The sequence below is a fragment of the Choloepus didactylus genome, chromosome 2 (assembly GCF_015220235.1).
Source record: "Choloepus didactylus isolate mChoDid1 chromosome 2, mChoDid1.pri, whole genome shotgun sequence".
Lineage (NCBI taxonomy): Eukaryota > Metazoa > Chordata > Mammalia > Pilosa > Megalonychidae > Choloepus > Choloepus didactylus.
Genome location: NC_051308.1, coordinates 105,219,691 through 105,236,866, shown reverse-complemented (window position 1 = coordinate 105,236,866; position 17,176 = coordinate 105,219,691). Strand labels below are relative to the sequence as shown.

At 54.9% G+C, this 17,176-nt stretch overlaps 2 protein-coding genes and 1 long non-coding RNA gene across 5 annotated transcripts in view; 1 reads left to right on the top strand and 2 right to left on the bottom strand.

Annotated features, from left to right (window-relative positions):
* Positions 1-856: 856 nt before the first annotated feature.
* Positions 857-8,894, bottom strand: VSIG8 (V-set and immunoglobulin domain containing 8). Its single transcript, XM_037825607.1, has 7 exons — positions 8,701-8,894; positions 4,836-5,011; positions 4,212-4,413; positions 3,867-4,088; positions 2,968-3,090; positions 2,482-2,689; positions 857-1,584 (listed from the first exon to the last, which is right to left on the bottom strand). The coding sequence occupies exons 1-7, from the start codon at positions 8,747-8,749 to the stop codon at positions 1,302-1,304; spliced, it is 1,263 nt and encodes a 420-aa protein (XP_037681535.1). The 5' UTR covers positions 8,750-8,894; the 3' UTR covers positions 857-1,301.
* LOC119526487 lies at positions 2,445-16,772 on the top strand. Of its 3 annotated transcripts, XR_005215193.1 has the most exons (7): positions 2,445-2,737; positions 4,522-4,582; positions 6,886-7,160; positions 10,532-10,670; positions 12,251-12,359; positions 12,728-12,950; positions 16,116-16,772. It is a non-coding gene; the product is annotated as an uncharacterized LOC119526487 (long non-coding RNA). The 3 variants fall into 3 exon arrangements; XR_005215192.1 differs by lacking the exons at positions 2,445-2,737; positions 4,522-4,582; positions 6,886-7,160 and adding an exon at positions 7,167-8,405 and having other exon boundaries at positions 9,949-10,670; positions 12,223-12,359; XR_005215191.1 differs by lacking the exons at positions 2,445-2,737; positions 4,522-4,582; positions 6,886-7,160; positions 10,532-10,670 and having other exon boundaries at positions 11,088-12,359.
* CFAP45 (cilia and flagella associated protein 45) overlaps positions 14,722-17,176 on the bottom strand; it is a 37,735-nt gene continuing 35,280 nt past the window's right edge. The window contains exon 13 of the transcript XR_005215190.1: positions 14,722-16,203. The gene's annotated coding sequence lies outside the window, so the exon portion shown is untranslated. The remainder of the gene's footprint in view (positions 16,204-17,176) is intronic.

The following is a 17,176-nucleotide window of genomic DNA, read 5'->3' as shown; positions in this document are numbered from 1 at the left end:
CTCTGGGTTCTCTAGGAGCAGAACTTGGATCGAAAAGCTATATGGGGAATTGGGCTCAACAGAAAAAATGTGTCTCTGACAGTCAGAGCCAGAATGGACTGCTTTGGAAGGTAGTGAGCTGCCACCAGACGACACCAAGAAGTTGGAAGATCCCTTGTCAGGAATGCTGTAGAAAGAATTCAAATATCAGAGAAACAGCCTGATGTCCTGGAGTCAAGCATGCCTGGATCTTATCTTGAATTACTATTTTTGTGGCTTTGGTCAAGATACCCAATCCCTCTAAGCCTAGTTTCTTCATCTGAATAATGAGGACAATGCACAACCTCACAGGACTGAAATAAAGATTAAATAAGACAAAATATCTGAAAGCATCTAGCACATAGTTGGTGCCCAATAAACGTTAATCCCCTTCCCATAAACAGAAGATGGACCTTAAATGTCTTTCTGCCCCAGAGAGTATGGCTCTGCAATCCTTCTTGGCTGCTGAGAAAGAAGGCATACATACATCTGGGAGAGATAAAGAAGTCAGTGCAGGTAGATGAAGGTTGGAGGAAAGGGGATGCTGAGAATGGTCAGGGAACCATCCCGCACAGCTCCCTCTCCGCTCCTCTGACCTTCTTGAAAGAAAGAGAAAACCAGGATTCCGATATAAAGTTCAGCCTGTGGATTCTGTTTCCCTCTGTACAGTGAAGGAGTAGAATTAGAGTGTCCCTCCCAGCTATGGATCTAAGGAGGGAAGGGAGGAGGTGGTGCCTGGTTGAGGGGGTGCAACAGGAGGGACCTCCCCCATCCCTGAGCAGGGCCCTCCACCCCCGCCCCACGCTCAACCCTCCTTGGAACCTCAGCCACCACAGTCTCAAGTCTTACAGTTTCTTTATTGTGCTAACATTGCAGCCTGGGAGCTCAGATCTCACACACAGAACAATTCACTCCAGATCCCCACCCGTCCGGCCCCTCGGGGCCCTCTGCCTTGGCTGGGGATAACGGGCCTCCGGCCTCAGCAGCTCTCTCACACTCACACCGCTCCTCCTCCCACCCTCCCTCCTCCGGAGCCTCGGGACCCCGGGACTCCGGACAGCCTTTCTCTGCCTTCCCCACCCCCTCCTATTTTAAGGGAGGAAGCGCTACCTCTCTGTGCATTTCCCGAGGGAAATGCCTTCAGCCCCCAGCCGCGGGACGGCTTAGGGCAAGCAAGACCCGCGCGGGCCCGAACGTGTCCGCAGCTGCAGGCAGAGAGCCCCGCGCCCTCCTCCCGGCCGGGGCACAGCCCGGCACAGCCCCGCGCGGCGCGGCGAACGCGCTCACACCAAGAGGCCATCCTTGACCGGCAGCGGCCCCTGGGTGCAGTCGGCGGGCTCGGCGCTCTTGACCTTGACGTAGACCGGGGAGGGGCCCGCTTCGCAGGCGGCAGAGGCGGCGGCGGCGGCGCAGGGCGTCAGGGCCACGTCCTCGGGGCCGCCGCAGGGCGGGGGCGCGTACTTGCGGCGCAGGGAGCGGCTGACGTTCTGCGTCGGGTGCCCCAGGAGGTGGTTGACGCGGCTGCCGCGCCCGCTGGCCTTGCACCCGGGCGCCACGGCGTCCTCTCTGTGGGAAACAACAGGCGGGCGGGTGAGCGGGCTCCTCCGCGGCGCGGCGTGGGCACGGCCTGGGCAGAGCTGGGGGCTCTTGGCAACCTCTCGTCTCCCACGCCTCCCTCCACGTGCCCCTCGCTTCTCTCCCTCGGCCTCGACTGCTCTCCTTTCTGCCCCTTCCTGGGTCTGCGCCCCCGCGGCTGTCCCCGGAGAACCAGCATCCCCAAGCCTTCAGACAGGCTCGGCCACAGCTGTCCGGACCACACTGCAGGCAGCCCCCTCCAGGCGCCCTCCAGATCCTTTCCGATGTTTTCGCGGAATCACCACCTCCAACAGGGAGGGAGCCTTAGAGATCTAGAAGGAGCTGCTTTCCCTTTCCTTCTTTCCTTCACTAACCCTGACCTTGCCCTCTCTTTCTCTCTTCTCACCTCCGTCTTCTCCATCTTTTCCAACATCTCCAAGGCAATGCAGTTATTAGCACTGCTAGTCTTGTTCTATTTTTATTTCTAGTTTATTTCTAATATGTGATTAGCACTACTTAACTCTCTTAAAGAAGCATGTCCAGAGTTCTCACCGGCGCAGTACAGGGAATACAAGGGAAAAACAAAACAAAACAAAACAAAAACACAGGCCCTGCCCTCCAGGAGCTTACAGTCTAGACAAGGCAGATTGACAGAGAAGTGCCTAGACATGGAGGAGCAGAAGTGAAGACTGGGGATGGAGAAGGGGAAAGACACAAAAGCCATGCGACGAGGGGCAGGTCGACATGCTGCGGTCCCAACACTCCGTGGCGATGGCGGGCAGGGTTGGGGTGGGGAGGTCCCAGCCGGCCGGTGGCAGGCAGGGGTGGGGAGAGGCAGGGCGCCGGTCCCCTGCCGCACAGCAGCATGCAGCATGCATCAGGTTTTACCTGATCTCACTAGCCATGTCGCAGACCCCTCCGCCGGCCCCTCTGTCGACCCCGCCGCGGGTGCCGAAGCCGAAGGAGTCGCGGGCGCCGCCAGCCCCGGAGCCCCCGCAGCAGCAGCAGACGAGCCCCCAGATGCCCATCATCACGCAGGCCAGCATGAGCAAAGAGCCCAGCACGGCGCCGATGATCATGCCCACGCGCCTGGTGTCTGTGGGGAGAAGTGGAGGCTGGTCAGGCTTCCCCACAGCCCGGCAAGGTGCCTGAGTACCAGGGCAGGGGATCTGTGGGGAAGAGGGCCAGGCTCCAGGGGGTTATGGGCGGGACACCCAAAGAGGAGGCTGTGGGGAGAGGTGTGCCTATTTCTCCCAGGGCTTCTCAGGCTGTCCTGGGCAGAGGCCTGAGGACTAGTGGCAGTGGGATGGAGGCCCAGGTGCCCCCCATCCAACCCTCCCAGTCAGTGGGGCCCCTTGGGCACACCACACCTACCTGAGACCTTCACCTCCACCACACACACACTGTAGCCCACGTGGTTGGCCACTGTGCACTGGTACAGCCCATCGTCCTCAGGGGAGATGTGCTTCAACAGCAGGTCACCATTGTTCAGGAGGCCTGAAGGGGCATTAGATGGCAGTGATGAGACTGAGGGTCCTGGTCTCAGAGCTCCCACCCCAGCTTAGGTCCCCATGAGTTGGGGGCTGATGACACCCAGTCTGGAAGGAGGGAAGGTATATGTGCACTGCCCCCCCACACACACACCCACATACAGGTCCACTCCATTCTACAGGTGAGTCACCTCCCTAATGAGGCAGAGGCAAGGAAAGGCACCTCAGGAATTAGCAAGACAGAGCCATCATTAATTCATTATGTGACCTTAGGGACACTGTCTTGCTGAACCTAGGTCTCCTTATTCGTACATGGTTAGACCAGAGGAACTCAGGAGCCCTTCTAGTTCTGACATTCTTCACTTGATTGTGAGTACTAATGCAGTTTCTCCATGTCCCAGTTAATCCTCACATGCCCACGGAAGGAAGATATTATTATTCCTTTTTCATAGGAAGAAACCAAGCCACAGAGAGGTTAAGCAACTTGCCTGAGTCTTGGAGCCAGTCAGTGGCTCAGCCAGGATTCAAGCCCAGTTCTGTCTATCTCAGATTGTGCTCTTTCCAAATTAACCAGACTGCTTTCCACTGACTCCTCGCTTTTGTGTGCCTCCTCTTCCCTCAATAGCAACTGCTGGGAAAAGGCCTGGAAGAAGGGTCTCCCACAGGGGTTCCAACAGGCTTGACTTGTTGATGCCAATGACCCGGGGAAGCCCCAGCAGGTCCCTGAGTCCCTGATCTTCATTCCACTCATACCCACTCTCCCTGCCCCAACATCCACCTCACCTTGATTAATGGAGCTGTGAAAAGATTCCTGGTAGGAGAGCTCAGTGTGGAAGCTGTGCTGGGAGTGGTAAGACCCAGCCCGGTAGGGGTGGGTGTGCCCACTGATCTTGGCCCACCTGTAGGAGAGGGGCTGGGAGCCCCCACTGGCAAAACACTTCAGCACCAGGTCATTGCCACGCGTCATATGGCCCTCGCTCCAGCACATGGGCACTGCAGGCCGGGCTGCAGGAAAGCAGGCAGTTGTAAGCCAGGGCCCAGCCAAGAGGCAGAGCCAGGCTCACAGTGGCCCAGCTGCCCCTGGCTCTGAAGTCTGGGGAAGGGTTGCCCAGAGGAGTCTGGCCATACCTTGGACGGTGACAATGACCCTCCGGCTGGCCATGGTGGTCTTCTTGACCCGGCACTCATAGGTGGCTGTGTCAGATACCTGCAGGTCCATGAGGTTAATGGAGGCATCGTACTGGCTGGGGTCCGGGGCTACAAAGCGGACCCTCTGCCGCAGATGGGGGAGGTTGCCATGGTTGATCCGCTTGTCCTGGTAGCTAAGGAACTGGGAAGAAGAAAGGAAAATAGAAGTGAGGCAGGCAGAGCCAAGGAGGGCCGGGTGGGTTGGCTGCCCCAGGCAATTCACTGAACTGCTCTGAAACCATTTTCTCAGCTGGAGAATAGGAGTGATGGTGCCTGATCTGCTGACCTCTTACAGAATGTGTGAAGATCAGGTAAGATCAAGGTCAGGCTGGGAACTTGTAGAGGGCAGGGACCGTTGGACTTCTTCCCTTTGGTCTGGGGTGGGAAGAGGTGAACTGGCTGGCTGGCTTGATTCACGATTGCAGAGTTGTCGTCCCTGTTGCCCCACTCCCTGTGAGGCCTTGGTTTCCTTTTCTGTCCTCCTTCTCCCCACAGGGTGTTGGCTGCCCAACAGGAGAACACCATAAAGTGTAGGAAAAAGGGAATCTTGGGCCCAGCACTCACCACATTCTCCTGATGGGCGGGGTCTGAGTTGACCTGCATCCACTCGATGTCCAACCCATTGGGACCATAGTCCTCTGGGTCCAGGATGTAGGGGCAGCCCAGCCTCACATTATCACCTTCCGCCAGGTACAGAACCTCCTGGCCATCCCCGTTGATCCTCACAGCAGACAGTAGTGCTGGGGGAAGGGCAGGGCAGGTGAGGTGAGGGGAGCAGAACTGGGGTTTGGGTGGTCAGCTCCAGCCTCTCCCTCCCACCATTCTTTATCAGCTGCAACCCAGCTGTATTCAGTGGGGATTCAAAGACAGGAGGGGTTGCTCCTAGTGTGTGGATGTGCTGTATGTGTGTGCATGTGAGTTGGTATATGCATATCTGTGCATACTTGTGTACACTTGTGTATGCACGTACCTGGGTATGCATGAATATTCATGTGCTAGTGTCTGTGCATGCTGGTGTACACATGTAGACTATAATTGTATAAGAATGCATCTAAATACTGTTTGTATGTATATGGCTGTTGTGCATGCTTATATATATATGTGATTTTATTTATGCATGCATGAACATGTACACACATGTGCATTGTATGCTTTTGATTACTGTGACTGCTAAGTGAACTATAAGGATATGCACGCACATGACAAGATAGGGTGTCTTATTTATTTATATGGTAGTGTGGATGTGCTATTGTGTGTCTATGTCTGTGTCTGAAAGCATATGGAGCACAAGGAATTGTTAAATGTCCTAAAGGAAGAGCCTAGCTGGTTAAAAGCAGCCTCTGACTGGGCTGAGTGAGGTGTTCCTGCTCGGAGGCAGGAGGATGGACACAGTGTCCTCTGGGGTCCCTTTCCAGGCTGCAGAGCTGAAGATTGGGTGTATCTGTGTGTACCAGTGTGTGTGACTGTTTGTGTATCTTTGTAGGACAGTGCATGTCTGTGCTGTATGCCTGGGTGTGGTAGTGTGTGATGGTGTAAGACCATGTGTGCCAATGTCTGTGCAAGTGGTCCGAGTGATCGTGCATGCCTGGGCATGGACAGCTGTGACCTGGGTCACAGCCTGGGTGTGTTCGCGTGTGATGGTGAACAGTGGTGCAGACCTAAGACTGAGGCCACACATACGTGTGGGATGTATGAGCCTTGCATAACTGTGTATGGCGATGTGAATTTTGTCCTTCTCGTGTGATTGTGTGGCTCAGGTACAGCCACCCTCATGTGCTCACTCCCATCAGGGTCCCCTCCCACTGCTGCTCCCTAGGAGCTCCCCAGCCACCCTGGCATTGCCATACACCCTCTGGGTGGCACAGACAGCCTCTGTGGGCTTCCTTGGTGGATCAGCAGGCAGCCCCTGGGTGAGGAGCCAGGATCTGGAAGCTCAGGACTGAGCTCCTCAACCCCTACCCTGAAGCCCCAGGCAAGCACAAGCCCCAACCGGTTAGACCTAAGAAGGAAGACCAAGGTGGGGTGTGCCTGTGGCCCCACCCTCAGCATGCAGGGCTCCGCCTTCCATTCTCCAGAACACCTCCCTCCACAGGGCCTGCCCCCACCCTCAGGCCCCTCACCCTGCTAGGCTCACTCTTCTGCACTTTTGGTTAAGGTCAACAAGTTCTTTGGAATCCCAGCCCCAAGTTTCGCAACTCACTGCTTTTTCCTTCTCTGGCTTTCTCCTGAGGCCACATGCACGCTTAGAGAGCGTCTCACACACACAGTTACTCGCTGTCATAGCCAAACAAACTGACACATAGACACACTCTTACAAGCCTTTACAATGTCAAAATACCTATGCAGAGCCCCCTTCCTACATACACAGACACTGTTGGATCCAGACAGTCTGCACACAAACACAGATCTATATGAATCCAAAAGACACACCCATTGTACACTCACATCATTCCCCTGTGTGTGTTTATTCAAAACCAGACACACCTGCAGAAGCCCTGCCTGGCAGGCTTTGCCTGGCCGGGTTCTAGAGAGGCCAGCAGGAGCCCCATCAACACCCCAACACTTGCCCCTCAGAACCCCGGCTCAGCCATCCGCCATGCCCTAACTCCACCAGGCTCCAGGGAGACCCAGAGCACTCTGGCTGGCTGACTGCAGCTCTAACGGGACCTGGTGAGGCCTTACCCAGCCCCAGGCCAGGAGAACACCCTCTCATTCCTGAGATAAGGATCCTGATGCCACTGCCAGATCCTGCGGTGACACAAGGCAAGCCAGGGATGAGCCAGAACCAGCGTAGAGCAGAGTCTACACCCTGGGGAACTGCGGCTGGAAGCAACTCAGAACAAGGAGCACACTCTTCCCCACACCGAGGGGGTTCAGCTGGGCTGGAGGGTAAGTATTCAGAGAAAGGGGCTTGGGGAAGGGGGGACTGAAGCTGGAAGAAAGGTGCCTCCACCCTGCACCTGGCTGAGTGTCTTCAATTGTCCCAGGCCAGGGAGCCGCACCCCAGCTTTTCAGTCTCCTTAGAAGCTTTCACGGTAACCCCCCCCCAAGGTTCCAGCCACTTTCCACCCCCTCACTCTCCTCAGGAAGTTGTTCCTGGTGTCTCACCTTGATTGCTGTGGCACTGAGGAAGTACTTCCAGGGAACGTAAGAGAAGAAAGAAGCTGGAGAGAGAGAAAGCTGGGTGGAGAGAGGGCCCGGGAAGTCCCAATGAGCCACCAAGGAAGAGAACAGTGGGGACTCATTGTCTCAGGAGGGGCTGTCATCTCAATAGTAGTGTCTACTCTCAGCTTGTACCTCCTTTCTAAATTGGTAAACTGCTTCCAGAGCTCCTAACCCCTGGAGAGGAGGGAAGGGGAAGGAAAGAATGGGAGAAAAGGTGGTTCCTACAAGAGGGTATTGGTGCATGGAAACACACAGCACTGAGCGTGTCCTCACACACCCACAGACACACGCCACGCCCATGGAGATGTCCGAGTCCCCACAGCACAGCCAGAACTTCCTAAGTGGGCTCTGCCAGAAGGAATCTCAAACAGAGAGGGTGTCATAGGCAACCACCAAGGATTTAAGCTCATGTGCACACACACGGGCTGCAAATGCTCTCTCCTCCCTGTACTCGTCTCCCATACTCCCTCACCTCAAGTCCCGACCCCAGGAGGGACTCAGAAGCCATTTCCAGCGAGGCTTGCCCAAAACAGCCCTTACTGGGGACTTGTCCCAAGCTGAGTAGGCCGCCACAATGTCCAAACCTGAGCCCGGCCCTCAAGGAGTGTCCCCAGTGGACTGAGGGGGCTCTGGGAGTTGCCGTCCCTGACCCCCTTGGATCTCTCCTGGAGGGGGGTGCTACCTGGTGCTCTCACGGCACAGGGTCCCAGAGCAGAGGTCTCCAGCCTCAGCCCTCACTGGCTGCGATGGAACCAATCTCCCAGATTTATACCATCCCTCATCTCTCGCCCTTCCAAGGCAATCAGCCTCCCTGCTCCTTGGCTCTGGCCTGGGTGGAGGAGGGCGCTCGCACGGGGAGCAGGAACACAGATGATCTAGTGAAACTGATCCTTCCCGGACTCCTCCTCAGCCCCCACCCAGCTCTACTGCTCACCCGGCTCTCTCCTTCCCCACCTCCAGTTCCCACAGGTAACTCCCATTCGCAGGCGTGTGCACGCAGGACACCTGCACATGTGTGAGAGCCCACACAGTGCTCACGGGCTCAGGGGTTAACCACCCAAAGACCTCCACACCCACCAATACGTGCCCCAGTCCTTCAGGCACAGGGCTCCCCTGGGGAGAGGGCCCCCCAGCAGTGCTCCGAACCAGGGTGGCAGCAGGGTGAGGGTGGGAGGTGCCCTGCCAGGGCATCTCAGACCACCTTTGAGGCTCCTCGGTGAGCGCCTCGCTGCCCCTTTCCCTTCCCATCTGGCCAGCCCCATACCTGGGCTCAGGCACACAAGTAGAAGGTGGAGCGCTCCTCGAACTCCCATGTCTCTAGGCTCGGTGTTTCCTCCGCCTGGGCTGGGTGTCCCTGGGGCCGGTGGCCGAGGGGCCAGTGGTGGTGGGTGTGAGGGGGCAGGTGGAGGGAGGGGGAGCTGAGGGCCCACACACTGCCCCGGGGTGGCAGGAAGGTGCAGTGAGTGTCCGGCTGAGGAGCAGCTGGGGTTATTTCTATGGGAGGGAGGGGGCCTGGTCCCCGCCTTGGGGAGGAGTCCCGGGAACCCTAATTACTGGGGTGATGGGGTAGCCTACCCAGGCATTACCCAGCCCTCGCCCAAGCTCTTCCCTATCCCCAGAGTGGTGCATGGTGGCCAGTGGGACTTGTAATTAGGCACCTGTCAAACCAACACTTCCTCCTGGCCCCATCCTTGGAGTAACAACAGTCACCCCATTTTACGGCGTCCACGGAGCTCCCCTCACCACTCATTTGTTGCCTGTTTCCCTTGGGGAAGTGGGGAACAGGAAGGAAAGCCAGGCTTGGGGAGGAAGGGGGGCCGGGCCTTGAGGGGTTAACACTGACCCCAGGATGCAGCCTCTGACACACCCTCCCATGCAGGGGAGAGCATTCTAAATCCTCCCCTCCCTGAACCTCTAGGGGGGCTCAAAAATAAAGCAAGGGTATCCATAGGTTGAGATCTGTGGGAAATGGCACCAGGGAAGGGGGTATTTCCCCACTGCTGGGACCCTGGGGCTGGAGGCCCAGGCAGATAAAAGGGACCCAGGAACGCCCAGCCCACCTTCCCCCTGAGGACTCTGGTCCTTCAAAGGGAGTCACTCCTCTTGAGCTGGAAGAGGGGGAGTTAGGGTGTGGGTGGGAACAGGGTCTTCCCGTGACTGTCCCCTCTGGAACTGCACTCCCCGCCCCAACAAGTGTAGGGGATGCCTGGGAACCAGGAGGTGTTATAGGGGATCTAGCCCCCTCCTCCCACACAGGACCGAAACCAGTTCAGTGAGGCCTGAGAGGAGCATGACCAGGGTGTGCGAGGGGGTGAGGTCAGTGGATGGGGTGGGTGAGGGAACTGTCATGTGTGAGGCAATGACTGAGAGAAGGTGCCAGGAGGACTGGGGAAGCAGTGTGCCTGTGGGAGCGCGTCCACACCGCCTGGGGGGTGTGTGTGTGGGAGGGAGGCGGGGTGTTGCTGCGGCTCTGTTCAGGAGGGCTGAGCCCCTCTTTGTGTATTTCTTCTAGGGATCACTGTGTATCCTTGTTTCTATGCAGAAGAAGGGAGGCCAAGGACCCTCATGACCTGAACTGGTTGTGGTCAGGTTGGAGCAGGCCTGGAGAGGGTCCTGGAGGACAGAGGGAGATGGTGGAGGGCCAGCCCCTCTGGGTTGGTCCAGGGGGTTCCAGAAGAGACCTCTTGCTCCACCTCTGGGCTCCTGGATTGCCCCACACATGGTGGTAGGGATCAGGCCATGAGTGGTCCCGTTCAACAGCTTGACTCCCTCGGGGCCCTCGCCCATGCCCTCCTCCTGGCCTGACATGAGGCACATGAAGGGAAAGGAGAGAAGAGTCTTGGGGAGAGTTATGGGGCTTAGGGATGCTCCCAGGACCCACCCCTCCAGGAAAAATAAGACAGAACAATAGGGAAGCACAAGGAGTCCACGCATCTCTGCGTTCCAAACCCCTCCACCCGCACTCCCGACAATAACAGGGTGCTCTCGGGCCTACCAGATGTACACAATGAGTATCCTTATTTCTTTATTTGTTGTAATGTTTCTGGAGTTGTCCTGCAATCTGGAGAGCAGGGATCATTATCCCCATTTTACAGATGAGGAAACGGAGTCCTGGAGAAACATGGGGATTCAGCTGCAGTGATGCTGCTGGGCCCTGACTGAGTTGGGTAGAACACAGACATCCTGACTTTCAGCCCAGAGTGGTCCAAGAAAAGGGCCCACCCATGAAAAAAGGTTAGTGATGGGTGGAGGAGAGGACAGGTGGGACTAGGAAATGTGAGACTGAAAAGAAAGGCACAAAAGTTGTGGTTCCATTAAACCAAAATGTAGGATTGGGGTTTAATTAGGTTCCAGATGTGAACTAACGTTAGAGCTGGGGTGAAGGCTGGAGCTAGGGTTAAGGTTGAGGTTAGTTGCAATTAGAAATGAGATTGCAGTTAGAGTTGAAGTTGGAATTGGAATTAAGGTTAGGATTAAAATTAGAATTATAGCTATACTGAGGTTAGAGTTTATGGCTGGAATATGTGTTATGGCTATGCTTGGGAATACATTAGAGCTAAATGGGTTGAAATTGATTTAGGATTGGGGTTACAACTGGATTAGAATTGAGTTTGGGGATTTGAGTTAGACTATGGTTAGGATTTGAACGTGGGTTAAATATATAAGGGCGGGAGGGCGGTTAATGAGATCAAAGATGAGGTTTTATTTATTTTAGCTCTGTCTGTTAAATCTGCATTTGGCTAGAATTTTCATCCCTTAACTCAGGAAGAATATCAACAGCACATGTTGATTGGGGTCCCAAGATTTGGGGGAGGGGTCCAAAAGTACCTGAACCCATTTTGGGGGTATAAAGCAACTTAATCCCGTAACATATGAAACTTCTGAAATCCCTCCTGACAACCTAAGCTCATCACCTGGTCTAACTGCATGAAAGGCATTTGGAGAAGGGGATGCAAGGAGTCAATGGCAGTGAGTGGGGCTCTGGCTCCAAAGTGAACTAGAAAACACAGTCCATCAGAGGGAGTCTTACGGGGGTGGGAGGTCTTGGAGATGGGCCTTGGAGGACACTGAAGGCCTTGATGCTCTGAGAACAGCCACTTTGGAGGGCCCCACACTGGTCCTCAAAGCCTGAAGAGCCAGGACACCCTTGTTGCTCCCCCTTGACCCACTGAGGACTAATTGCCACCTCCTTGCAATTTGGGGCCTATAAATGAAGGCTTCCGGCCCTGTGCTCTGAGCCCTGCAGGGATTTTTGGAGGGCCGTGATGGGGTGAGAGCACTGGGATATCAGCATGGTTGTCCTTGCATAGGTCCAGCCCACGGTCCCTCCCTCTGGGATTGGCCCACAGCCTGCATTTCTCCGGATTCCATCCTCTGCAGAGGAAGAGGGCCTCATTCCTGGGAGGTCCCCTACCCTGACTCCTCCCTCTCCTTTTCCCCTCCCAGTCTCTACCCCATTTCTCCACCCACTTCCTTTTCAGGTTCCATAAAGGTCCAGACAGATCCAGGAGACTATTGGGGTACCCTTGTTCCCCATAGAGAGAAAGAAAGAGACTGGGAGAGGTAATGACTAGTAAAGGAGCTGAGAGAGAGACTAGGACAGAGTTAGAAAAACATGACATCCAAATGGCCCATCCAGAGGTTGAGAGAGAGACAGAGGAGGCAGAGGGGCCAGGCCATGGTTGAAGACCCAACCAGCAGATTTCCAGAAGGGCCCCTTTGCTGTTCCCTGAGAAATTTGTAGCTCTCCAGGGAAGGGTGGCCCTTCTTTTATGCACACCTCCAGTTTGGGTGGTATTTGCCACTATTCTAAGACAGAAGATCAAAGACAGAGACCTGGAAAGAAATGAACGGAGACATAGAACAGGAGAGAAGAGGCAGTACAAGAATCCAGAGAAGTCCAGAAGCTGCTTCTGAGATAAGGTGCGGCCCAACTCCAGAACATTTTGGAGTAGGACAGGTAGAGACCTTGGCCTGCCCTACTCTTCCTCTGAAGTACCCTTCACAGCAACTCCATGCAAGCCCCTTGGCCCTACCCTAACCTGCCCAGGGTCCCCCACCCTCCTCCGTGGAGTCAGGCCCAATTTCCCCATCTCTCCCTCCCAAGCTCTGGGACTGCCATTTGGCCCTTTCCAAAACCCTCCCCACAGTGTCGGCAGGTCCCCAACCCCCTCTCCCAAGTCCTCCTGTAGACCCAGGCTCTCTGAGGTGGTTTAGGTTGGCTTATGAGGTAGTGAGCTCCCTGTTACTGAGGCTGTCCAACCATTTGACTAGAGTCCTCCAACACCCAGGAAGGTGAGCAGCAGGCCTGGGGAGTTGCCCTGCAGAGAATACCTCTGAGGATAGTGTCTGGGAGCAGGAGTCATGAACAACCAGGGACAGACAACTTCATACTTATTCTGAAAGGGAACGAACAGAGGCACCACGGAGGCCAACAAAGAAGCCAAGAAGCTGCTGCAGCTCCTGTCATTCCACCCTGCTTTCAGTGAAAGTTTGGGATTGGAGGACTGTCAGGTGAGGCCATGGTTAGGTGGAAAGGGCTGGGGACTTAAAGGTGATAAAGGTGGTATGATAAGAGAGCTTTTCCCTGATGGGAGAAGGTTGAGGTCTGGTAAGGAAGGATTAGATTTACAAATAGAAAGAGGGATGAGTTTAATGCTTGGGGTTGAGTTTGAGGATGTGGGTTGGGGTTAGGGATTGAGGCCTGTATCAGGGCTGGCAGGCAGAAGCTTCAGATACATGTGGCCTGGGGACTCCCTGAGCCCTTTTGCAAACTTCCCAAGCCTCAGTGGTTCCTACTGACCCACCTCAGAAGGAGAGGACCCAGGAAGGAGCCTGGTTATGCCCTAATCTCTCTCATCCAGTGTGACCTGTAGCTGATCCAGATTCTTAAGAACAATCCTGAGATGGTTTGGATTGCCAATGAAGTAACGAGCTCCCTGTCTCTCAGGGTATGCAAGTTCAGGCTGTACAACCATTTGGCCAGAGTTTGCAAAGGAGATTCAAGCACCAGAGGGTCTCTGAGGTCCCTTCTGGCCTTGTGATTCTAGGATTTGATGCTTACCCTAGGGGCCATTTAGAAAGGCTCGTTAGCTCTGGGCAATTTCTTCCTGCCCCCTACTCCCACACACCCTCCTGACTCCCCTTTCCTGGAGTCTCCGGAGAAACCACCCAAAATCTTAACCCTGTCCCTGTCCCAGCCTCAAAGTCATCAATGGGTATTGATGTGATTGCTATTCCCTCTCCCAAGGGGGCAGGAAGAAAAGCTGAGCTTGCACCTCAGGGAGAAGATCCAAGGTGGGAAAGCTATGAGCTATGGGAACTGAGGACAGAGGGAAGGAAGATCTGAGGTACTTAGACCCAAGCAAGTAAAAGACAATTTGGCCTTTTCTGAGGCCCAAGATGTCTATGTTGTTTGAAATGAGATCTTCCAGGTAACTCTGGCATGATTTCCTGGCATATCTCTCAGAGGGAGGAGGAGGGAGAGGAGGGAAAAGGAGGCAGGTCACCTTGGACAGCACCCTAGAATGGGGAGGAGACCTCTGGTCTGGAGTGAGCCACCCCTTACCCCCCACCCCATGCCAGGGCTCCCACTCTGCAGAAGGAGCAGCTGGGAAGGATGAGAGTGGGAAAACTTACCTCCACACTCCTGACCTTTTATGCCCTCTTGACCCAGCCTTCTTGTCTGAGACACCAGTGTCTCCCCATCACAGTCACCTAAACAGCTGCCACCCTTCCTCACCCCAAAACCCCTGTCTTTGAACTCTCTAAGCCCCTTTCATTCCAAGCTTAATCAAAGTGCTTTTACTGAGACCAATTAATACCCGCTGTGGCCTGAGTCACAGATGGGGTACTGAGGCTTTCAAGAGTGGTAGAGGATATCCCAGTACCCCGCTGAGTCAGGGTCAGCCTGGCTCAGCCACCAGGACAGGCTGCTGAGTCATGCCCAACTGGTGCTGCTACTGCAGCAGACACAGAGGTTCTGAGACCGCCTCCAAGGCACAGCAGAGCGTGGCGCGGGCAGCAGGGCATCAGGCACATGTGGGCAGGTAAGGCATGGAGACCAGCCAGGAGCCTGGAGGACACGTGCCCAGGAGGCCCTGCCGGCAGATCTGACTCAGTGCTCCCAGGTGGAGCCCAACCACTTGCTTTTCCAGGCAGGATCAGCCCAGTCTGACACTGCAAGGACTGGAAGACCCAAGGGACAGAGGAAAGAAGGGTTGATAGGTACCTTTAAACATAAAATCATGTTAAAATAAGATACAAAGGAATCAGGTTACCACACAACAAAGTCAATAGCTTTCAGCACTTTTTTTTTTGCAAGCTTCTAAGATGTTGACAAAGACAATGCATCAAGCAGTACTTCCTACACATTTCCAGATTTCCCCAGCACGATTCTTCCCCTTTGCAGCCTCCCAGCCACCCCTGAATTGATTCCGTGGCTTCGAAGGGAAACACAGCTCATTTCTACCTCTGAGCACTGCCCACCCAAAGGTCCAGCCTCTAGCAGCAGGACTGAAGCCGATCATTCCTGAGCCCAGGGCCCATTAGAGTCCTCAAAGAATACAGATTTTCTCTCTTTGTTTCCACCCCCACTCTGCAAGCTGGGTTCACAAAGTCCTCTGTTTGCCCTGGCCCCAGTGCCATATAGTTTGACCCCACCAGCCCCACTTAAAGCCAGGGACTTTCCCCTGTAATTATTCCTACTTCCATTCCTGAGTAAGAGTAGTAGAGGGATAATAGATCCAGATATACTTAGGTAGCTTCAGACCCCAGCTGCCTATCCAGCTCTCAGGATGGTTCCACTTCTAAGAACAAGGTTCCTGCTGATGAGTCAGGCCAGCCATGGAGCCCACAGAAGACTGTACGGGGCTTTTCAGGAATCCTGAGAGAAGAAAGCAAACCCCTCCTCATTTCTCCTGTGATGAGTCAGATGGAGGTGAGCATCAGGGGCCAATTCCAAGACAGAGAATCCATTAAGGGAATGGCGGGAGACAGGATGAACAGGACAGGCATGGCAACACCAGGGACAGAACTCTGGGATTCGCTCCCAGACCATTTTCACCTGCTCAGACACAGCTATATGCTCCTTTCACCAAAGCCAGACATCTATTCACATAACCGATAACTGCCTATGTCCAAGCCTGTCAGACGGTCTTACTTTTAGGCCTTGGGAACTGCCAGGTCCCCAGACCTGCATTTTCACCAGCAGAGTTCTGACCAAATGTTTGCTTTGCTTTCAACCTGTCAACTTGGCTCATTTTTCTTTCCAGGGGCTTGGAGGTTAGGAATGGTCATAGAACCCCCTTTCTTCTTGATCTGCATTCCAGAGCTGATCATTCCTCCCAGGCCTGAGATGAATGACTTTGGTATGGAGTTGGGTAAACTCCAAGTGCCCTAGGTTCTTTCTGGCTTTCCTGGAAAAGCGGGACCCCTGAAATAAGGACTCACTCCTTGGTCCCTGCAGGTTTAACTGAGCAACAGGTGGTGTTCAGATAGAACCTGAGCCAGTGTGCCAGCTGCGGAAGGGGGCCAGCCGCCTCAGTGCCATTGCTGGGTCTTCTCTCTCATCCTAGGCAGGCTATCAGGTCTTCCAGAGAGGCAGGTACCAGGCAGGTATCAGTTTCCATAGGGAGGAGGCTTGCTGTTACTGGCACTGACATTGTCCTCCCAACGCAGCTGGTGGGGCCGCCCACCGGGCTGGGCAGGGCAGCGGCCTTCACTGGTGGGGAAGGTGGAGAAGATGCCTGGGGAAGCTGTGGCTGTCCTGAGGAAGAGGAAACACAGGAAACAGCTTGCTGACTCTCCTGGACCCTGTGAAAGGAGGACTCTTGCCCGAAGCCCTTGTAACCTGGCATTGTAAACACCAAAGACGCACCCAGCTGCAGTCCTCTGCCTCCGTAGGACCCATCAAGGGACACAAGACCAGACTCAGGATTTGAGAAATAGAACACCAAGGTGGTGGGGTGAGGAGGTGAGGGGGGTGGAAGGAGGCCTCCTTTCCCCCCAAGTCATACAAAAACTGGGAAGTGGCTCCATCCCTGGTAGCTGTGTTATCAGGGTTCTTGTCACAAGTACAAGAAGTTTGTTCAGGAGCAGCTGGGGGCAGAAAGCAGGAACAGGCTGGCACGAATGAGAAGTTTCCATGAGGGTAGAACCAGGTCTGCTGTATTCACTAAGTGCCTGTAAGTTACCTGGCACGTGGAAAGCACTCAATAAATATTTAAATGACTGAACAAATGAATAAAGAGCAGTTTGGGACAAAGTAAAGAAAGCTAAAACAAATAAAAATAGCTTTGGAGAGCCACACTTATTGCAATGAAGTAGACTGAGGAGAATCCGGCTCTTTGGGTGTGTTTGGAAGGGGCCAGCTGGGTTGGGGTGAGGGAACTGAGAGGGCAGGATGAGGAGGGCTGGGCCCTGGGCGTGCCCTGATCAGGCGGTGAGGCAGGTGTCTGTTGCGGCACAGTATGGAGTTGAAAGAGCTCCTGCAGAAGAGGGCTGGGACAAGAGGCATGAGCCCTAGGTTCAAACCCCACCCCCTCCAGAGATGTGGTCTGAGTCAAGGCGTGAGCCCTGGAACCAGGCCCTGGTACCTCCTTCCCCAGCTCCACCCAGCCCAGCCCTTGCACCAGCCCATCCCTGAGAGACTCTCTAGCTCCTTGCCTCAGTGTCCTGAATTGCCCCTGATTCGGGCGGGGCAGACACTGTGCTGGAAGTGGACATGAAAGCAGCCTCCC

What these genes read in the sequence shown, in the direction of transcription:
- VSIG8 (XM_037825607.1), bottom strand. Translation starts at nt 8,749, where the DNA reads ATGGGAGTTCGAGGAGCGCTCCACCTTCTACTTGTGTGCCTGAGCCCA. An exon ending in CCGCCCATCAGGAGAATGTG is followed by an intron (nt 4,414 to 4,835) that starts GTGAGTGCTGGG and finishes TCTTCTTCCCAG; the next exon opens with TTCCTTAGCTACCAGGACAA. An exon ending in TCACAGCTCCATTAATCAAG is followed by an intron (nt 3,091 to 3,866) that starts GTGAGGTGGATG and finishes ATGCCCCTTCAG; the next exon opens with GCCTCCTGAACAATGGTGAC.